This window comes from Seriola dumerili, unplaced genomic scaffold (assembly GCF_002260705.1).
Source record: "Seriola dumerili isolate Sdu_G_001 unplaced genomic scaffold, Sdu_1.0 BDQW01000073.1, whole genome shotgun sequence".
Taxonomy (NCBI): Eukaryota; Metazoa; Chordata; class Actinopteri; order Carangiformes; family Carangidae; genus Seriola; species Seriola dumerili.
The window spans coordinates 263449-280743 of record NW_019174328.1 but is presented as its reverse complement, the minus strand read 5'-3'; the positions used below and the strand labels follow the sequence as shown (position 1 = coordinate 280743).

The window sequence follows — 17295 nt, the reverse complement described above, 5'->3', positions numbered from 1 at the left end:
CCACACATTGTGAGCAATGTTTTCCTGTATTTTCTTGTTGAGTGCTACTGCTCAGTGCAGGTGTCATTGATTGTTACCATGGTAGCATTGGTCTTAGGCGTGATCTGTGCTCTGTGAGCAAAATGAAGACTGGACCAAAACTACAGACCAGTCTGAAATATCTTTGTCATACTGATCCCAGATCTCTGGCCATATGTCTGGCTGAGGCTCTTCAATCCCACTTCTGGAAGAATTTCTTGTTCATCCAGGGGTCTCCTGAAGCAGCAGATGTGCACCAGAGGTCCAGCAGGGCTGAGGCTGCGGTGGTTGCAGAAACAAAAACTCAGCTGTGGGAGGAGTTCAGGGAGGCTGTGGAGGACTTTCTGTTGGCCTCAAGGAAGTTCTGGCCAACCATCAGACGACACAGGAAGGGAAAGCAGGGCTTGGCCCAAGCTGTGTTCAGGAGAGAAGACAACTGTTGACCTGGACTGGGTTTATTGTTGTGTGGTGGAAAGAGAACTTAAGAGAAGCTCCTGGTCCTGATTAACATGTCCTCTATGAAGGGGCAGATTTGACCTGTGATGCTGAAGGTCTCTGGATATTGTTGGGCCTCTTCAGTGTTGCGTGGAGGTCAGGGATAGTGCCTGTGGACTGGCAGACCAGGCTGGTGGTTTGTATTTTAAACATGGGGGGTCAGGGGGTGTGCTGCAATTAGTGTGGTGTTACACTGATTGCTGATTGAGCCCTGTGAAAGCTGCTGGAAAGGAGGCTCTGACTGCTTGTTGAACCTCAGATCCAGGAGGAGCAACGCAGATTCTGTCCTGATCGTATAACACTGGGTCAATTCTTTAACATTGCAGGGTTCTAAAGGCATCATCATTTTGTGGACTTGGAGAAGGTTTATGACTGTGTCCCTCTGGCAGTCTTTTAGGGGTTACTGCAGCAGTGTACTAGGGGCCATACTCCGGCAGTACACACACACTGCAGGATCCCCCTGGAGGTTCTGGGAAATGTTGCTGGGGAGTGGGACATCTGGACTAACTTGCTCAGCCTGCTGCCATAGATAAGTGTCCACATAAATGACCAGATAAGTGACATAAAATGGATGGATGGATGGAGAGTAGGTGTGTTATGAGTAGCTTACTTTAAAAAGGATCAGACAGATACTTTAGTGGAAGCATCCATGTTGCATAAATCACAAACACAAAACAAAAAATGGTAGAAATGAAAATCTAATGAGGGAAAAGGTGAAAATGGGAGAGAAAAAGAAAGACAGGAGTGTTTACATTGTACATGGAGAAACAACAGTCATTCCTGTTTTACAGAATGTGGTCAGAATGACCTTTATCAACCTCTGTTGGCAACCAGCACAAACTGCAACAGCAGCAACGGAGAGTGAAGCTCAGTGCTGAGGATCTAAGATCCAGCTCCACAGAGCCGGTTTATCCTCCGTCAGTGCAGCTCCGCCAGAATGATCCAGAAACAAGAGCACAAAACTGACAATGAACAAAATGACTGACAATATATAAACAGTGAACAAGACAACACACACATGTTTAAACAACATCAACTCCATAATGGCTGCAGCTACACACACATACACACACACACATATATACATACATATATACATACATACATACATATACTATATACATATGGTGAGTGTCTGAGCCACTGTCCAGGAAAAAACAACTAAGATCCAGGAATACATCAGGAAGACACCTCCTGAGGTGGTTGAGAATGACCGAGCTAAGATCCTGTGGGACTTCCAGATCCAGACCTACAAACTGGTGATGGATAACCAACCGGACATGGTGTTGATCCACAAACAGCAGAAGAAGGCAGTGGTGAAAGATGTAGCAATCCCTAGCGACAGCAACATCAGGAAGAAGGAACACAAGAAGCTATAAAATACCAAGGGCTGAAGGAGGGACTAGAAAAATGTGGGGGGGGGGGGGGGTATAAGAAAGACAGAAAACCACCACCTGATGGCCTGAGAGCTCTGACTGAACTGGAGTCAGCGAGCAGCTCAGAAATGAACTGGAGAACAAAGCTATGAGAAGAAGTCTGAATTTTAGCCGAGGAAATACTCCGTTTGGTGCTCTGAGCTCTTGTGTCTGCAGGACGGTGTATATGTGGGTTGAGTGTCATTCAGAACTTCCTGATTAGCTCCATACATCCCTCTCTGGGTTTGAATGGTCCAGTCAGAACGTTATCCCTCTCTTCTTGGTACATGAATGCAGGAACCAACCTTGTGCACTTTCCACACTCCCAGGAACTGGTCCTGTATCTGCCTCCGGTCCATGACAGTATCCTCCATCCCCAACACCACCAGCAGCATCAGGCAGCAGCTGTTTCCCTCATTAGCCCAAAATGGAGTCTATGCCAGAGCCTTTGAATCATAGACGAGTCGGACCTGATTGAATGATGTGAACACAGAGACTAAAACCACATCCAGGTTTATTCAGTGACTTTAATTGAGTGACAGTATAGTGAAAGGTTTGAGCTTTTTAAGAGGATACAGTAAGTTCACCCAAATGACAAAATGACCATGTCTGTGTCTCTGAGGATGATAGTGTATCTGAGGAAGAAAGTAGGTCCAATGAAAACTAGTGACAGAAGTAATTCACAGATTGTGGATGGAGACACACAAAACTACAACTATCTGACTGGAGAGAACAGAGAAAATGACTTCTTGTGTAATTTGGGTGAACTGACCCTTTACCATACTCGTTAACACACAACAAGTGAATGACATCAAAAATGTTTTAAGGCTGTGTGTGTAGGTTGGACCAGCTGTCCTGTTAAAGCCGTGAGACCCTGTAAGAAACTCAGATCATAGTGCAAGTAGCAATGTCCCACAGTACAGTACATGGTGTCTGACTGTCCACCAGCTGATCACAGGTCAGAATGGAGTGAAGGCCGGACACAATGCAACTTTCTACGCAACTTTCTGACATCTCACTATTGTGCCAGGAATTGACCTTCTTCAAAACAGCTATTAGATATTGGTTCACTTTATTCATAAATGATGCATCATTTATGAACCCAACCGGTCGAGGGCAGATGGCTCCGCCCACCCTGAGTCCAGTTCTGTTGGGGTTTCTGCCTCTTAAAAGGAAGACTTTCCTTGCCACTGTCGCCTAGTGCAGCTCTTGGTGGGAATTGTTGGGTCTGTAAGTAATATTATAAAGTGAAGGTCTAGACCTGTTCTATTTGGAAAACGCCTTGAGATAACTTCTGTTGTAAAATTGGTGCTATACAAATAAAAATTGACTTGACATGACATCAATAAATGTGAAGTAAAAAAATATATTAAAATGACTAATTCTGTCTCCTTGCTTTGTCTTTAAATGACGACCTGATGATTCAGTCACTAAATGAAACTTAACAGTTAAAAAGTTGCTGCTTTTCAGTGGAGCTGAGTCCAACTGATGAGACTGTAGCTGTGATTATGACTACAGATGCTCTGTTACGATTCTGGCTGTGACACATTAGTTTATAGTTTCTTAGTTTAACATTGACAGGGGGTTTCTCTGACACACTTCAGAGAGACCAAGAAACCTCTGACTGAGCAGGAAACCTGACTCTGACTGAGAGACTGACTCTAGTGTTGGGTTGACTGGGACAATGAATTTCTGGTTGAATTTTGCGCTGCCACTGCTTGTATGACACACTGTGGGGAACACTGACTGATGCTGTGTTGTGTGTTTCTTGCTTGCCACTGTATTTTAGGTGTACAGGTAGTTTAAGGGATTGGTGTGGCTGTGCTGGATGACCATTATATTGAAGCTACTGTATTCTTCAACTCATGGTGGTAACATCTGTCATCTGTCATATCTGACAGAAGCACCACGGGTTCAAATCAGCATCAGATTCGACCACAGCAGCAGCTGTAGCTGGAGCAACAACCATCTCCACCGCCATCACAGCCTCAGCTGGTGGCTGTATGTCAGAGCTCTGGCTTTAAAAGGAGAAATGAGAGATAAATGCATCATGTAAAAAGCTGCATTATCTCTCTCTGTATGATCTGCATAACTGGGCTGGACCAACACACTAACTGTTCCAAGTCCAAGTTGACATTTCCTTGAAATAAAAACAGTTGTACAAAACACCTTTAACTCTTCTCCTTAAGGTTCCCTTAAAAACAGTTCAATGACCTTTGTATTATTACTGAGTTTTTTAAATTCAAATTCAGTGAGTCCATTTAGAAAAGCGTTTAAATTGCTGGTACATTGACTGAATTGCTCACAGTCAGACTTAGAGAGGGTTTAGCTGTTGTTTGTTCTTCCTGTGCAGCAGTAACAGCAGACACAGTGTAGTACTCTGACCATCCTTCATGTGTTTCTAGTATTGTGGCTACAGAGGCACTTCAAGTGATCAGAGGAGGGTTAAGTCTTGTAAAATACAACAGTGACAGTGAGTATGAGTAGAAAAAGTAGTGCAATATTATGATAAAAACATGTAATTCTTCAGACAGTACTTCCTGTATTAGTCAATGTGATCAGTTCACTTTAGACATCACACCCTGTTTCCTTCATGAACATCTTTGGACATCTTGCTCCACAGCTTGTTATCGTTCATAGCCAACATGCTAACATGTAGAAAAAAAGTCACTTGTGCTTTTTGAGAATCCCTAAATAAGATTGTTGTATCAAAGACCAGAATTGGTTTTAATAAGTAAGCAATCAGAGGCCAAAAATAAGTGAAATAAATCACAGACGTGTCCTGAAGTCTGTTTACAAAATGGACCCCTGCAGCCCCACAGGGCGTGGGTCCTCCTCTCTGCTCTGCTGGACCGGACTGGGCAGACTGGGCTGGGTCAGGCTGTCCATGGCTGACAGGATGGAGGAGAACAGGTGTTCGGTGTAGGTGTGCAGAGCTCCAGACTGCCTCTCGATCAGCTGCAGGGTGTCTCTTAAAACTAGACACCAGGAGAGAGAACACAAACAGACTTCAGAGGAAGAATGATGAGATGAACGTGTTGCTTTTGATTTGAGTTGTGGGTGATGATGTTGTGACGATGTGTCGGACTGACGTGGAGACGTGGTGTTGATGCAGCTGAGCAGAAGATGTCCGCTGTGCAGGACACAGGAGGTCAGGGGCTGATGGCTGCTCACCGCTCTCTGAAAACTCTGACAACAAGACCGTCACATGATGTCAGTATCACACAGCGTGCATCAAGTGAGTAACCACCGAGTGTATGAAGTTATAAAGTGGGGCTCGGTATGCTGATCTGTCACACACAGTAAGATTTTCTTTCTCTAGTTACACCATCTCCGCTAGTGTTTTCTCTGTTTTCCCTTCTTGATAGTGCTTCATCATTAGTGCTGATGCTCCAGGTCTACATCCAGACATGTGAGACTCTTAGGCTTTGGTTGAAAAGTCTTTTTGTTCTTATGAAGGTTGAAACTGAGATAAATGAGCTGAAGTCTCTGAGCAGCACCATGATCACAGCTGCTCCACTTCTCTACGTGAGGAAAGGAGCTTCAGTGCTTCCTATCTTATCTCCTTTAGCAGAGGAAACACTGGACCTTCCTTTAGGAAAGGAAAGGAGAAATGCTGTCCCACAATTCTTTGGCTGAGCTCCAAATCCATAAATATTGATTTCTTTTCTTTCAAATCCAGTCAGGAGTCATCATGAGGAAAAAGCATTTTGAATCTCTAGTAAATTATAAAGTTAACTTTATACTGTAAATGTTGTTTCACCCCCCTTCGGTATATATAAAAACTCATATTAAGTAACATGTACTTAAGTATTATTTTGCTCAACTTTCTCTTTCATGTTATCTTATTTCAACATTTCAACCCTGTTTGCTTTGTTTTTGTGTTTTGTAAATAAAGTTGGTTTGAAAAAAGAGAAAGAAAAAAGCCTAGTGTAAGTGCAGTCAGATTCCCTTGTCTTTTGAATTCTCCTTCACATCATCTGACCTCAACGTTTTTCATCGAGGTCGAGGAGAAGTGGTTAGGAAAGGAGATTATCTGTGTGATTGATTACCTGTCACTGAATTTCAAAAACAACACCTGGTTTTGTTTCAGGGCGGATTATGGCTGTTGACCCACATCACTGCACCACAGTGAATCTGTTCATTCAATGATTTCATGCAGTCTGGATAACAGACTCAGTTTTTCTGTTTTTTTTTGTTTAGGCATCAAAAGGGAGAATTGTTTGAATATTTTCATATATTTTAATCTTCATATCTAATAAACAAGAACTCGTATTAACTGAACTCACCTGTACTGCAGCAGCAGGTGAGTCCTCAGATTAGTTGTGGTTGTGGAGTCAGGCCACAAACATCCTCAACTTTTACCATCTACCATCAGTCTGTATCAGTCCGCATTAGTCTGCATCAGTCTGGATTATTCTGGATTATTCTGCATCAGTCTGCATTAGTCTGTATCAGTCTGCATCAGTCAGACTGCATCAGTCTGCATTAGTCTGTATCAGTCTGTATCAGCCTGCATCAGTCTGCATCAGCCTGCATCAGTCTGCATCAGCCTGCATCAGTCTGCATCAGTCTGAATCAGTCTGAATCAGTCTGGATTATTCTGCATCAGTCTGCATCAGTCTGCATCAGTCTGCATTAGTCTGCATCAGTCTGCATCAGTCTGCATCAGTCTGCATTAGTGTGCATCAGCCTGCATCAGTCTGCATCAGTCTGTATCAGTCTGCATCAGTCTGCATCAGTCAGTCTGCATCAGTCTGCATTAGTCTGCATCAGCCTGCATCAGTCTGTATCAGTCTGCATCAGTCGTCTGCATCAGTCTGCATCAGTCTGCATCAGTCAGTCTGCATCAGTCTGCATCAGTCTGCATCAGTCTGCATCAGTCTGTATCAGTCTGCATCAGTCAGTCTGCATCAGTCTGCATCAGACTGCATCAGTCTGTATCAGTCTGCATCAGTCAGTCTGCATCAGTCTGCATCAGTCTGTATCAGTCTGCATCAGTCTGGAGGATAAGAGGGTGTTGAGGCTCAGTTCTTACCTGATACTCAGCCAGAGACGACTTCACACTTTCGATGTCTGCAGTGGGTGCAGCCAGCACCTCCATCTTCTCTGACACTGTGTACAGCTGCTGGATCAGCTGCTCCAGATGTGAACAGAAGACCTGAAACATCCACAACATCTAGTGGTCACATCACAACGTGCATTCAAATTAAAACCCAGCAGAACACTGTGTGTCACTATGACGACAGCGTCCCACTGTATCATCCTGTCTTTTATAATAACACTGCACTGCACAGATCAGGTCTCTACCTGGATGTGCTTCATCAGAGAGTCACTTTGCTGTCTGTCTTCCTGGCTGCCAGGCAGGGTGAGGCCACGCAGCTGCTCCACCAAAGCCTCCGCCTCCCTGAGACTGGACCGACTCAGTCCCCCTCCAACAGGCTCCACCAAGGCTCCAGAGGTCCTCCTCACTGCCTCAGAGTCCCTATGACCAGCTGCTGGTGGATGGAAGTTTTGAGATGTAATTTTTCAGTAAGTGCCACAACTAAATTTTATTCTGTAAAGACAAAAGTTTCACAGACAGATATCTCAGAAGCTGGACAAATAAAAACAGTACACTTATACACTAGATACCTGTTCGAACAGTGCTCCTCTCCTCTCTGTCCATCTCATCTTTTCCCTCAGCTGTGTCTTGACTGCCCCCCTCCTTGTCTTCGTCTTCGGCCTCCTGTTTCTCAGGCAGGGTGATGGAGGAGAGGATGGAGGTGGCTCTGGGCTCCAGAGACTCCCAGCTGGCTGTGATGGGCCGGCTCAGCTTGGCTGTCACCTCCCTCACCTACACAGAGGGACCACATACTTTCAGTATTTAGCTGTAGAGAACAAAGAAGCTGAAAAACACTGATCCATTGTCTGTGTGTCCCTCCATCATCTTTGACCTTGGTGCAGTGGTCTTCTGTGTAAGAGCTGTCTGTTGATCTGTGCTGCTCCTGCTGAATGTTTCCTCTGCAGACGCTGTTTCTTTAATCCAAACATGACCCAGATCTTTGAAACAGTGAGTTTTGAAATCTTTAACTGACACCATGAAGTTTTCAGAGTCTTTTCTGTTACTCTCTTAGATGTAATCCTCAACAGGTTTGGAAATGAATGGTTATGTGTTTTATTCCATGTAATGATGATGATGATGATGATGATGATGACACAGTTTCCTTGTTGTGGGATGTGAGGCTAGTTTTAATGCCTATATTCACTTGGACTCAAGGACGAACTGGGTCAAAGGTCAAGGTCACTGTGTGTTTTGGCCTCTTGAATGTGAAATATCCCAGGACCACCTTTAGGGAATTTGTTTAGATTTGGCACGAGCCTTCACTTGGACTCAAAGATGAACTGATTAAAATTTGGTGGTCAAAGGTTTTTTTATTTCCCACCATATGCAATATTTATCATAATAATAATTTTTTTTTTTGCAATTTGCACTGCTTTGTTTACTCTACATTGAACTTTGGCATGTGACAAATAAAACCTTGAACTGCTGTTTAGTGGCAGCATTGCTTATATCTGAAACATAAAATACAACAATATAATTATATCATAAACCCCTCCTAGATAATATTGAATATCGCAACATTTTAGCTGGACTGTATCAAGATAATACATTTTGGCCAAAGTCTAATTCACATGATCCTTTACACACAATATGCAATATTTGCCTGCAGTGCCTTCTCGTTACTGCAATAACAGGATGTAATTGAAGGCAATGAACTGTTCACTGTGCAGAAATGGCTGCTTTCAACAGTTTCTCAGCAGGTGAAATGAGTTCAATCTAGGGTTGAACGATACATAACAAAAATCATATTGCCACAATGTTGTTATCTTGGGAACGCTCATTTTTCCATATCATTTTCACTGGAAAATAAATATAAAAATGACAATGATGTGACTTTTGTTGGCGCTTGTACCAAACAAGTATGTTCCCTAATGTCTGGAGAATATGATTTGTAGGCCGGGGCATCTCTGTGCCACCACAACGCTTCATTTATAAGTTGTGACACATTTCATCTTTACCAAAAAATTGCAGTTCCCGTGATTTGGATATTGCACTTAACCATATTGTCATTTCAATTATATTTCGATTCTTTGTTCAGCCCTAATTCAATCTAAAAACATTCTCATTGGAAAATGATCAGTAATAATACATATGAGTGATTAGTAGTGAATGGGTTTCATACAATATTGTGAGTGATTTGTAGTGAATAGGTTTCAGAATGCAAAAGCACCAGTGTGGTCTATGAGTGTCTGGTGCACTGACCTGTCTGGACAGCAGCTGCAGCTCCTCCAGCTGCTCTGGAAGAGGCCTGAACTCCTCGTCCACCACCCCACACACACGCCTGGGCCGAGGAAAGAGACAGGTGGAGGTGAAGGAGGATGGTGCACGGTGCTGATGACGGTGATCATCACCACTCATGTGAGGATCCAGTCCACCTCTGTCCGGACTGCAGTCCAAACTGTTCAAGGACAAACCCACAGGGTCTGGTAGGGAGAGCGGGGTACTGGAGGGCAGACCATCTGAGGATCTGGTGAACCCTGGCGGGTCAGGTGACCTATCACCAACACAGAGAGGACTTCTGTCTCTGGTTTGCCCTGTACCGTTCACAGAAAAGTCCAAACCTGACAGGCTGGTAGAGCTACAAAGCTGGTCCAGTTCAATCCCTGAGTCCTGCAGGTCTGTTTGCAGGAGAGAGTCTCCCTGGAGCTCAGAGTCTCCCTGGAGCTCAGAGCTGTCCCACTCACTGACCACCTGTCCTGGTCTTAGGGGGTAGGTGTAGTCCAGCAAAGCCTGGTACTCCCTGTTAGGGTCCCAGCCTGCAGAGAGCCTGTCTGGAGATGGAGGCAAGGTTTTAGGGATGGCACAGGCCCAGTAGTCTGCCTGGTAGGGAGACATGGAGTCTCCTTTTGAGTGTCCTCCAGAAGAGCATTGTCTGGTCTCTCCCCTACCTCTCCCCTCCATCTGGCCTGGCCTCGAGTACCCTGAGCGAGGGCTGTAGGTAGGATTCAGGACAGTGGAGGTCAGTCGTGGTCTCTGAGGAGGGTTTAGTCTCTGGACTTCCAGGATGGAGCTGAAGAGGCTCCGCTGAGCTGATCTGCTGGCAGAGAAAGGTGATCCAGAAGTGGATATTTCGTGGTAAAGCCTGCCCCTGAGGTCTGAGACACCCAAGGGTGAGCCGAGGTCTTCGCTGGAGGCTGAGGGAGGTGAGACATCTCTGAGAGAACGGCTGAAGCTCTCTGGGGTCAGCTCTTCTTCTGGTCTGGTCGAGAAGTTCATATCAGTTTGTTCTCTTCTGTTAACACCTGAGAGTTCCTCCTACAAGGCAGAAAACTGACAGAATTAAACACTGACACTGTAACAGTGCTGGATTTACAGTATCTGTCTGATAAAGTAAAGGTGTCAGGTGTTATATACATGTTCTGTAGTGGCTCTAGTCAGACAGAACAGAAGGGTTACAGATAGAGCTGGGTATCATTCCAACACTTTCGATATCAGTCCTGATACTGATACCTTCACTTTGATACTGAGTTTTAAAAAGAAAATTACAATACACATTACAGTACAAATCTCTTTACACACTCAAACGTATTCCTGTAAATCAGGGGTCTCCAACCTTTTTTACTCTGAGAGAAACTTACATATATATTACATTTATTCACATATCATATCAAAACACTCAAACTGATCTCCAAACCAAATCAGATCAATAAGATCATTTAACAAGTCATTAAATATCAATATCCAAAAACATCTGAAACATCAGACAAAAATCTGAGTCATGATTCAGTCAGACCTGAACACACAGACATGAGAGAAACCAGAGAGGAAGAAGCTCCTCAGTCAGTGATCAGTGACAGGACACAGAAAGTTAAACAGGAAGTTAAAATACATCATTCACTTCATTTTCCAAGCCATGGGCTCAAAAGAAAAAAACAGGGTTCAAGTTGAAGCCACAGTTTAACTCACTGTATCCATGGCAACATGTTTCTGGTTTCTTGGAAAAGTTTAGTTAGAAACCCCTGGTGTAAATAAACAGCCAATCACCAGCATTATTAAATCTTGGTCCAAGCATGTTGCATGCTGATTGGCTCACTGATGCTGATGAGATTTACTCCTTTACTAGGACACTTTTTAATCCTTGATAGCATCAAACCAATTCAGTCGGTCCATAAAAGTACTGAAGTTGGATACCCAGCCCTCGTTACAGATAGAGCTGCAACTCCACAGAGGGAGAGCAGTCACTGCTGAGAATGAAAGAGTGTCCTCACTTCTCTTTCAGGCGGCATCACTGATGGTCTTTAAAACTGACTTTGCTTTCGAAGTGAATTAATTAGTGACCATGGAGAGTGTGAACTGCCTGTTTTATTACTTCTTCCCATTATATCATGACTTTTCTCACAGTATCATGACTGACACTGACGGCTACAGCACCATGATTAGACGGTTGTGTTGGACATGTGTTGCAGTATGTACGTCATGAGAGTGTAGCAGCAGACTGGAGCCTTAACCAGCGCCGAGCTTCATTTCATTTCATTCTCATTCCGGTTTTTCTGTCAGCGGTTCTTATATTCTGTCGCAGGTGGTTATTGTAACAGTTTTCCTCTTTTAGATAAATATAAATTATAAAAGTGTACATTAGATATTTCAGTCTTAATTAATTAATGCAACGACACTGAGTTCAGACCAGTGTTGGAAGTGTTATAGAAACATTATTAGGTCCCAGTTTGTCAGATTGTCTGGGACTGGGAATCATACGCGAGACCAACAAGTAAAATCACATTTACATTTACATAATTAAACACATGTGTAAAATGTGATCTGTAGTTACTAGAATTTAAAACTTGTAGCATCATTTCCTCTAGAATTCTAATAAATATCCTCTGTCCTGCTCACCTTCTGTGTGTGCTCCTGTGTCTTCTTTAAGATGGATGTATGCTGTTCTGCAGAGAACAAAGGCTTCCTCATCACATACTGTCTGTCTGTCATAAACCTGGAGGTGGACGCCAGAGAAACACTTTTGTGTGACCGTCCTCTGTCTCTCTCTGTTTCTGTTTTGCCTCTTTCACTGTCTTTTGACGTCAGACTTGAGCATCTTCTGCTGTGCTTAAACTCTGGGAGGTGCATCTTCCATCTCTGGCTGCATCCTTTGGCTTCCATTGGACAGAGGAAATGTAGCAGGGACCTGTCAACTAAAGGAATACAACAACTTTCAATGTTATACATTGAGACTTTGTTTTCTAACAAAGGTTTAGATGTCCTGTTTTGAGTCATGAAATCTTCATGATTCAGCAGTGACGAGCTGAGTTTTACACTGTAAAACATGCTGCGTATTATTTGATTCTTCTGGTTTAATTCATGTACCTTGGAGGAGCTGTGAGTTTTCTGCCCAGTATCTTCTTAACTACAAACTCCATGTTTATGGGTTTAGGATCACAGGAGCCCTGTAATGACACAGGAAAGAAGGACAGTACATGAAGACATACAGTAACACAATGACAGACACTCTGAGGAGGAAAAGAACACTGTGAACATTTCTGACCTAAAGCAACAGACACTGAACACATTTTCATATTGACTGTCTTATTTCTAAAATCAAAAAGTTCTTATCGCAACAATTATATGTTATATTTTAATTAAGAAATTCTACATAAAGTAACCTTAAAGCTGCATTAATTCATTTTTTGGCCACTTGGGGGCAGCAGAATCAGCTGAAAACACAACATCTGACATATTTTCATTGTATAAGGTTTCCTGTTTCTTACAGCAAACAGTTCTCAACAGAGTTTTTCACAGGTCTAAAACCCATACCCATGTCTTTAAGAGCAACCTGACTCAACGACAAAAACTGTGAATTGGAGACCCAAACCTGATCCAGGACTCAATAATTTAATTCCAAGAATTCTAATAAATGATTCATGTTTAAATGATTTTTTAAAACAGCTCTAGGATTTTTTTTTGCAAATATCTAGCATTTTATAGGCTAAATAATTAATTAAAAAAACCCTGAAAGATTCATATTAAATAATGAAGAGAAAGATTTTAATATAATCAAACCCTGAACCGGGCCCATGCCAGAAACTTAACTCAAGAAAACGACCTGAAGCCTGATCCTTTGACCTCTTCAGCACAGAGCAACATGATGATTCAGTTGGAGTGGAGTTTGTGTCCACCTGATGAATCTAAGCTCAGTACTTCCTCTCTTTTAGCTCTGTTTTTGGTCTCTACCTGCTCCTGAGGGAAATATCTGTCACTTTCGCTTCAACATTGCTCCACTGTTGTTTACTGAACCAAACAGTAAATGTGATGTAAAAACAATTTCATGTTATGGTATCAGTGTATAATGTGGCTGATCAGTAACAGTAAATGTCAATAGAGATATGAGAAAGAGTGTTACAGAGTTCATCCACCAGAGAGCAGTGGCGTTTTACACTGTAAAACATGCTGCGTAGTAAGTACCTGTATCAGTGTTTGCATAAAGAAACAAAAAAATATAGATATCAGTGTTGGCTTCATAAATTCAGTTTCAGTCAGGCTGTACTGTAAAACTATGTAGAAGAGTTGATGGTGATTCTCTGTGGATTCATCCCCACGAGCGACACTAAACATATCATTTCATCCACTGTTAAAACAATATGAACGAGTGTAGCACAAACAGACAAAATGTTTAAAGCTTCAATTAGCACTTTAATTACTAGGAATTCAAGTGACACACAGAAATACTGAAAAATTAAATAAATAATGCAATCTCTTCTTCACACATATCTAAGTGGCACATACGCATCTTCAGTTGCGTAGTGAAGGGGAAGGTCTCTCCTTGTGTTGTGGCATCACTAAGCAGCGGGCCTGATAAGCATGCAGGTGGGTCCAGGCAGTGTAATGATACGATGCTCCTCACCTGACTGATCTCATTAAGACTGCATGCTCAGACCTGCCTGTGTTCATCGCACCAACGAGACAGAACACCGTCTGTCCGGTGGGTCAGCTCAGAGCCCTGGACACATCATGTGGACTGCTCACGCACCACTGTGCACTGTCACTGCTTGTAGAGAAGCAGCTGGCTCAGGCTGTCCAGCAGAGTGCAAACATGGCGGTCAAACTGGGTGAAATAAAAATAATTTGAAATGTTTCTGTATCAGAGGCACAATATAAATATACACATATATATATATATATATATATAATACATAGCTACTGGAGTTTCAGTATTGATACATTTTCCTATTTGATACATTTTCTCTCCTGGTACAGATCTTTCCACACAGTACCTGAACTCTGTATTCTATATAAACAGTTATAAACATACCATTTTAATTAAGGAGTTTCACTGAAAAAAACTTTAGAAATTCTAACAACCAGTGTGAATGTCATTATTACCAACTTATTAAAGTGATCGTGACTATACTCAACTGAGAAGATGTTTTTAGACTTTTGGCGGTCAGTTAGAAACACTGACTTTAGAGGAGGGTGACGACATGTCACACAGCTGAGTGTGTGTCAAAACAGACCGAAAGGTTTGAACACCCTAAGCTCTGCCTTCAGTATGGACTGACACTGCTGTCTTCAGCGTGTAACAAAGCAGGCTGCAGTGTGCTTTGTTCTGCTTCCCCTTCACTCTGCTTTACATCTCTATTAGGCACCTCGACACACCACCCACAGCACACTGCAACAAGAGGAAACTGATGCATTTTTGTTTTTAGTTCAAAGTGTGTGATGTCACCAAACTGACAAGATACTGAAGGTTAAACAGTCAAATATCTAATTTCTCTTGTCTGATGCAACTTTACAGTGATTGTGACTTAACAAATGAAATAGCCTTACATGAGTTCATTTATACAGGGATGAACATTGTGTACTGCAGAACATCACAATAATGTCTCAGTAAACACAGGACCACCACATATTGCATTATTTTCAGGTTTTGGAGGAGCTCTCAGACTATCCTCCATTGTGATGGTGTGCCTGGTTTCCTTGGTGATGGCCTAGAGAGGGTGATGCTAGACTCAAGAGGTAATTGTCAATCAAAAAGGCTACAACAGAACAAAGAGCCCAAGATTAACTGAACTAATTGATTAACTGATTGACTCTCTGATGATGAATATGATCCACTGCAGAACACCCCACTCTTTCAAGCCTGCACTGACTATTTGATCATGTGGTTCAGCAGCAGATCGTAAACATTAGCCACAGTAATGGCTGCAGTGATCACAGCAGTCACCATTAAATATGTTAAGCTCTTCACTTCAACATCTCCAGAGAAATACACTACCTGGTTATTTCCACTTTAGTCAACACAATTCACTCACTGTGTGAACACACACAGACTCCACAAACAGCAGCAACAAGTCAGAAGACAAGGAAGAAGACAGCCCTACCGGAAGAGGATAACGCCAAAAAACAAAACAAAAAAAGCTGCCCTGATGCTCCTGTTGAGCTCTCATTATGTTGCTAATGTAACAAAACAATTCTTTCATAACACAATCAACACTATAACACATGTGAATCTATTTAAAGGTAGGCCAAGCTGTATACTTTGTAAGTATTACACGTTACTCTTTTGTTGGCTCCTACTGCGTGTGTCATGTGACTATTTTGGTCCAATCATGATCAGGCGACTATTCACGCCTGTGGTATCCACGGGTAAAAGTTAGAAAAGTTAGGCTAGTTTGATATTTAATTAGCTCTAGATGGATAATAACCCCGAGATGAAGACCCCCAGTTTACATTCAAGACAGCAAAACAAAACAAACAAACAAAAAATAAACCAGACCATGGATTTGGAGAATCTTACACCCCTGACACGTAACCAGAAAATACCAGCAGAAACAAACTGTTTGACTTGTCAGACTGGAAAATGTCTTTGCCAATCCCCGCCAGAATTTTTTGCACTCCCAGTCTGCTGTGGCATACGTAAACTACATGTGCGTTCGTCATAGTACATTAACAGTTGTTTAAATCCAGTCAATAGCCAGAGCTGATGCTCAAACGCAGTTTGTCCAACCCTGAAGCACCGGGACAGTGGAAGTCGCCATGGCAACAAACACAGGTGACCTACACGGAGAGAGAGTGTGTGGTGTACAGAGCTGTCCATGTAAGGTCAGTCCCCACCACAGCGTGTTAAAGCTAATTTTACTTTGATGTTACAAACTACACAATAAAAACATCTACTCAAACAGTTCAGAGACACAACAAAGCCTGAAACCTAGACAAAAGTGAAAGTTGAAGCAGTAGTATGACCCTGGTTTTGTGATTTTACTATGGAAATTGTGTAACACGTATTACACTCGTTTAAAACATCTCTTAGTTAAATGTGTACAAACCTAATAGAAGACGACGTAGGCCTGACTCTCCTCTTCGAGATCTTCTCGTAAATTCCGCATCAGTATGATCCACCGCTTCCTTCTCCTAAAACCTCACATTCCGGGTCACTGACTCTCCCAGCGCCCACTCTGAGTGTTTGTCCACCAGTTGAGGCAGCCGTTACAAGCCCGCCTCAGAAACAACCAGACAAAGGACAGATATGTGGGTCTTGACCAGACACAGAGCCGGAGCTGTGCTCATAGAGTCCCGTTGTTGTAGCAGCTTCGTGTCGCCTCAGCCTCCTTCCTCTAACCGTGCTGCCTTCACTTGCTGCTCCTCAGATCCGGACGTTCTGCTCGGATCATATGAACACATACCTACTGTTTCTATATACTGTGTGTGTGACATGCACTGTGTGTTTGTGACGTAACTGCATTTAAAAGACACAAAAGTGATTATTCACACAAACATTCACAGTTCTATTTTCACTTTCTTAGAGTGGAAAGATTCATAATTCCTATATTTGCTGACGGCTTTGAAGGCAACACAGCCATCAATTGAGTTGAGTGTTCAGCAGGAGGAGCGAGCTGATGTGGCGCTTTACTCCCCTTTAGCGGCAAAACTAATAACTGCATCAATTTCTATGATTGATCAGACACTAGCAGCGCTGCCCCTGCTACTTCAATTATGTCGATGATGATGATGACGATGATAACAGAGTAATTGAATTCAGTAAAAAAAAAAAAAAAAACTGTTACAACCAATCTACTGAAGAGTGGAACCTCTCAATAGCGGTTTAGCTTGTTTGTCTTTGGAAACACAAACAGGAAGCACATATGATCCATTACAAACCATAGGTAATCCTCACCAGGCTGCTAACACCCATCCTGGTTGGTACAACTGAAAGCACCTTACTGGATTCACCTGACTTCTGTTTAAAGACAATTTTCAAAATGGGGCAATGAAAGGGTTTTCAAGGTTGACCGTTACCACAAAGGGAAAACAGGTTCACATTATTCTGCTGTT

At 42.6% G+C, this 17295-nt stretch overlaps 1 protein-coding gene across 4 annotated transcripts; it reads right to left on the bottom strand.

Annotated features, from left to right (window-relative positions):
• Positions 1-2931: 2931 nt before the first annotated feature.
• cep68 (centrosomal protein 68) lies at positions 2932-16552 on the bottom strand. Of its 4 annotated transcripts, none has more exons than XM_022743945.1 (9): positions 16290-16552; positions 12334-12413; positions 11866-12161; positions 9235-10287; positions 7563-7764; positions 7239-7426; positions 6967-7089; positions 5021-5117; positions 2932-4906 (listed from the first exon to the last, which is right to left on the bottom strand). In XM_022743945.1, exons 3-9 carry the CDS (start codon positions 12127-12129, stop codon positions 4722-4724), a joined length of 2112 nt encoding a protein of 703 aa, XP_022599666.1. In that variant the 5' UTR covers positions 12130-12161; positions 12334-12413; positions 16290-16552; the 3' UTR covers positions 2932-4721. The 4 variants fall into 4 exon arrangements, with proteins under 4 accessions (XP_022599666.1, XP_022599664.1, XP_022599667.1 ...); XM_022743943.1 differs by lacking the exon at positions 16290-16552 and adding an exon at positions 13868-13975; XM_022743946.1 differs by lacking the exon at positions 16290-16552 and adding an exon at positions 13868-13975 and having other exon boundaries at positions 7239-7423.
• Between the last annotated feature and the right edge of the window lie 743 nt (positions 16553-17295).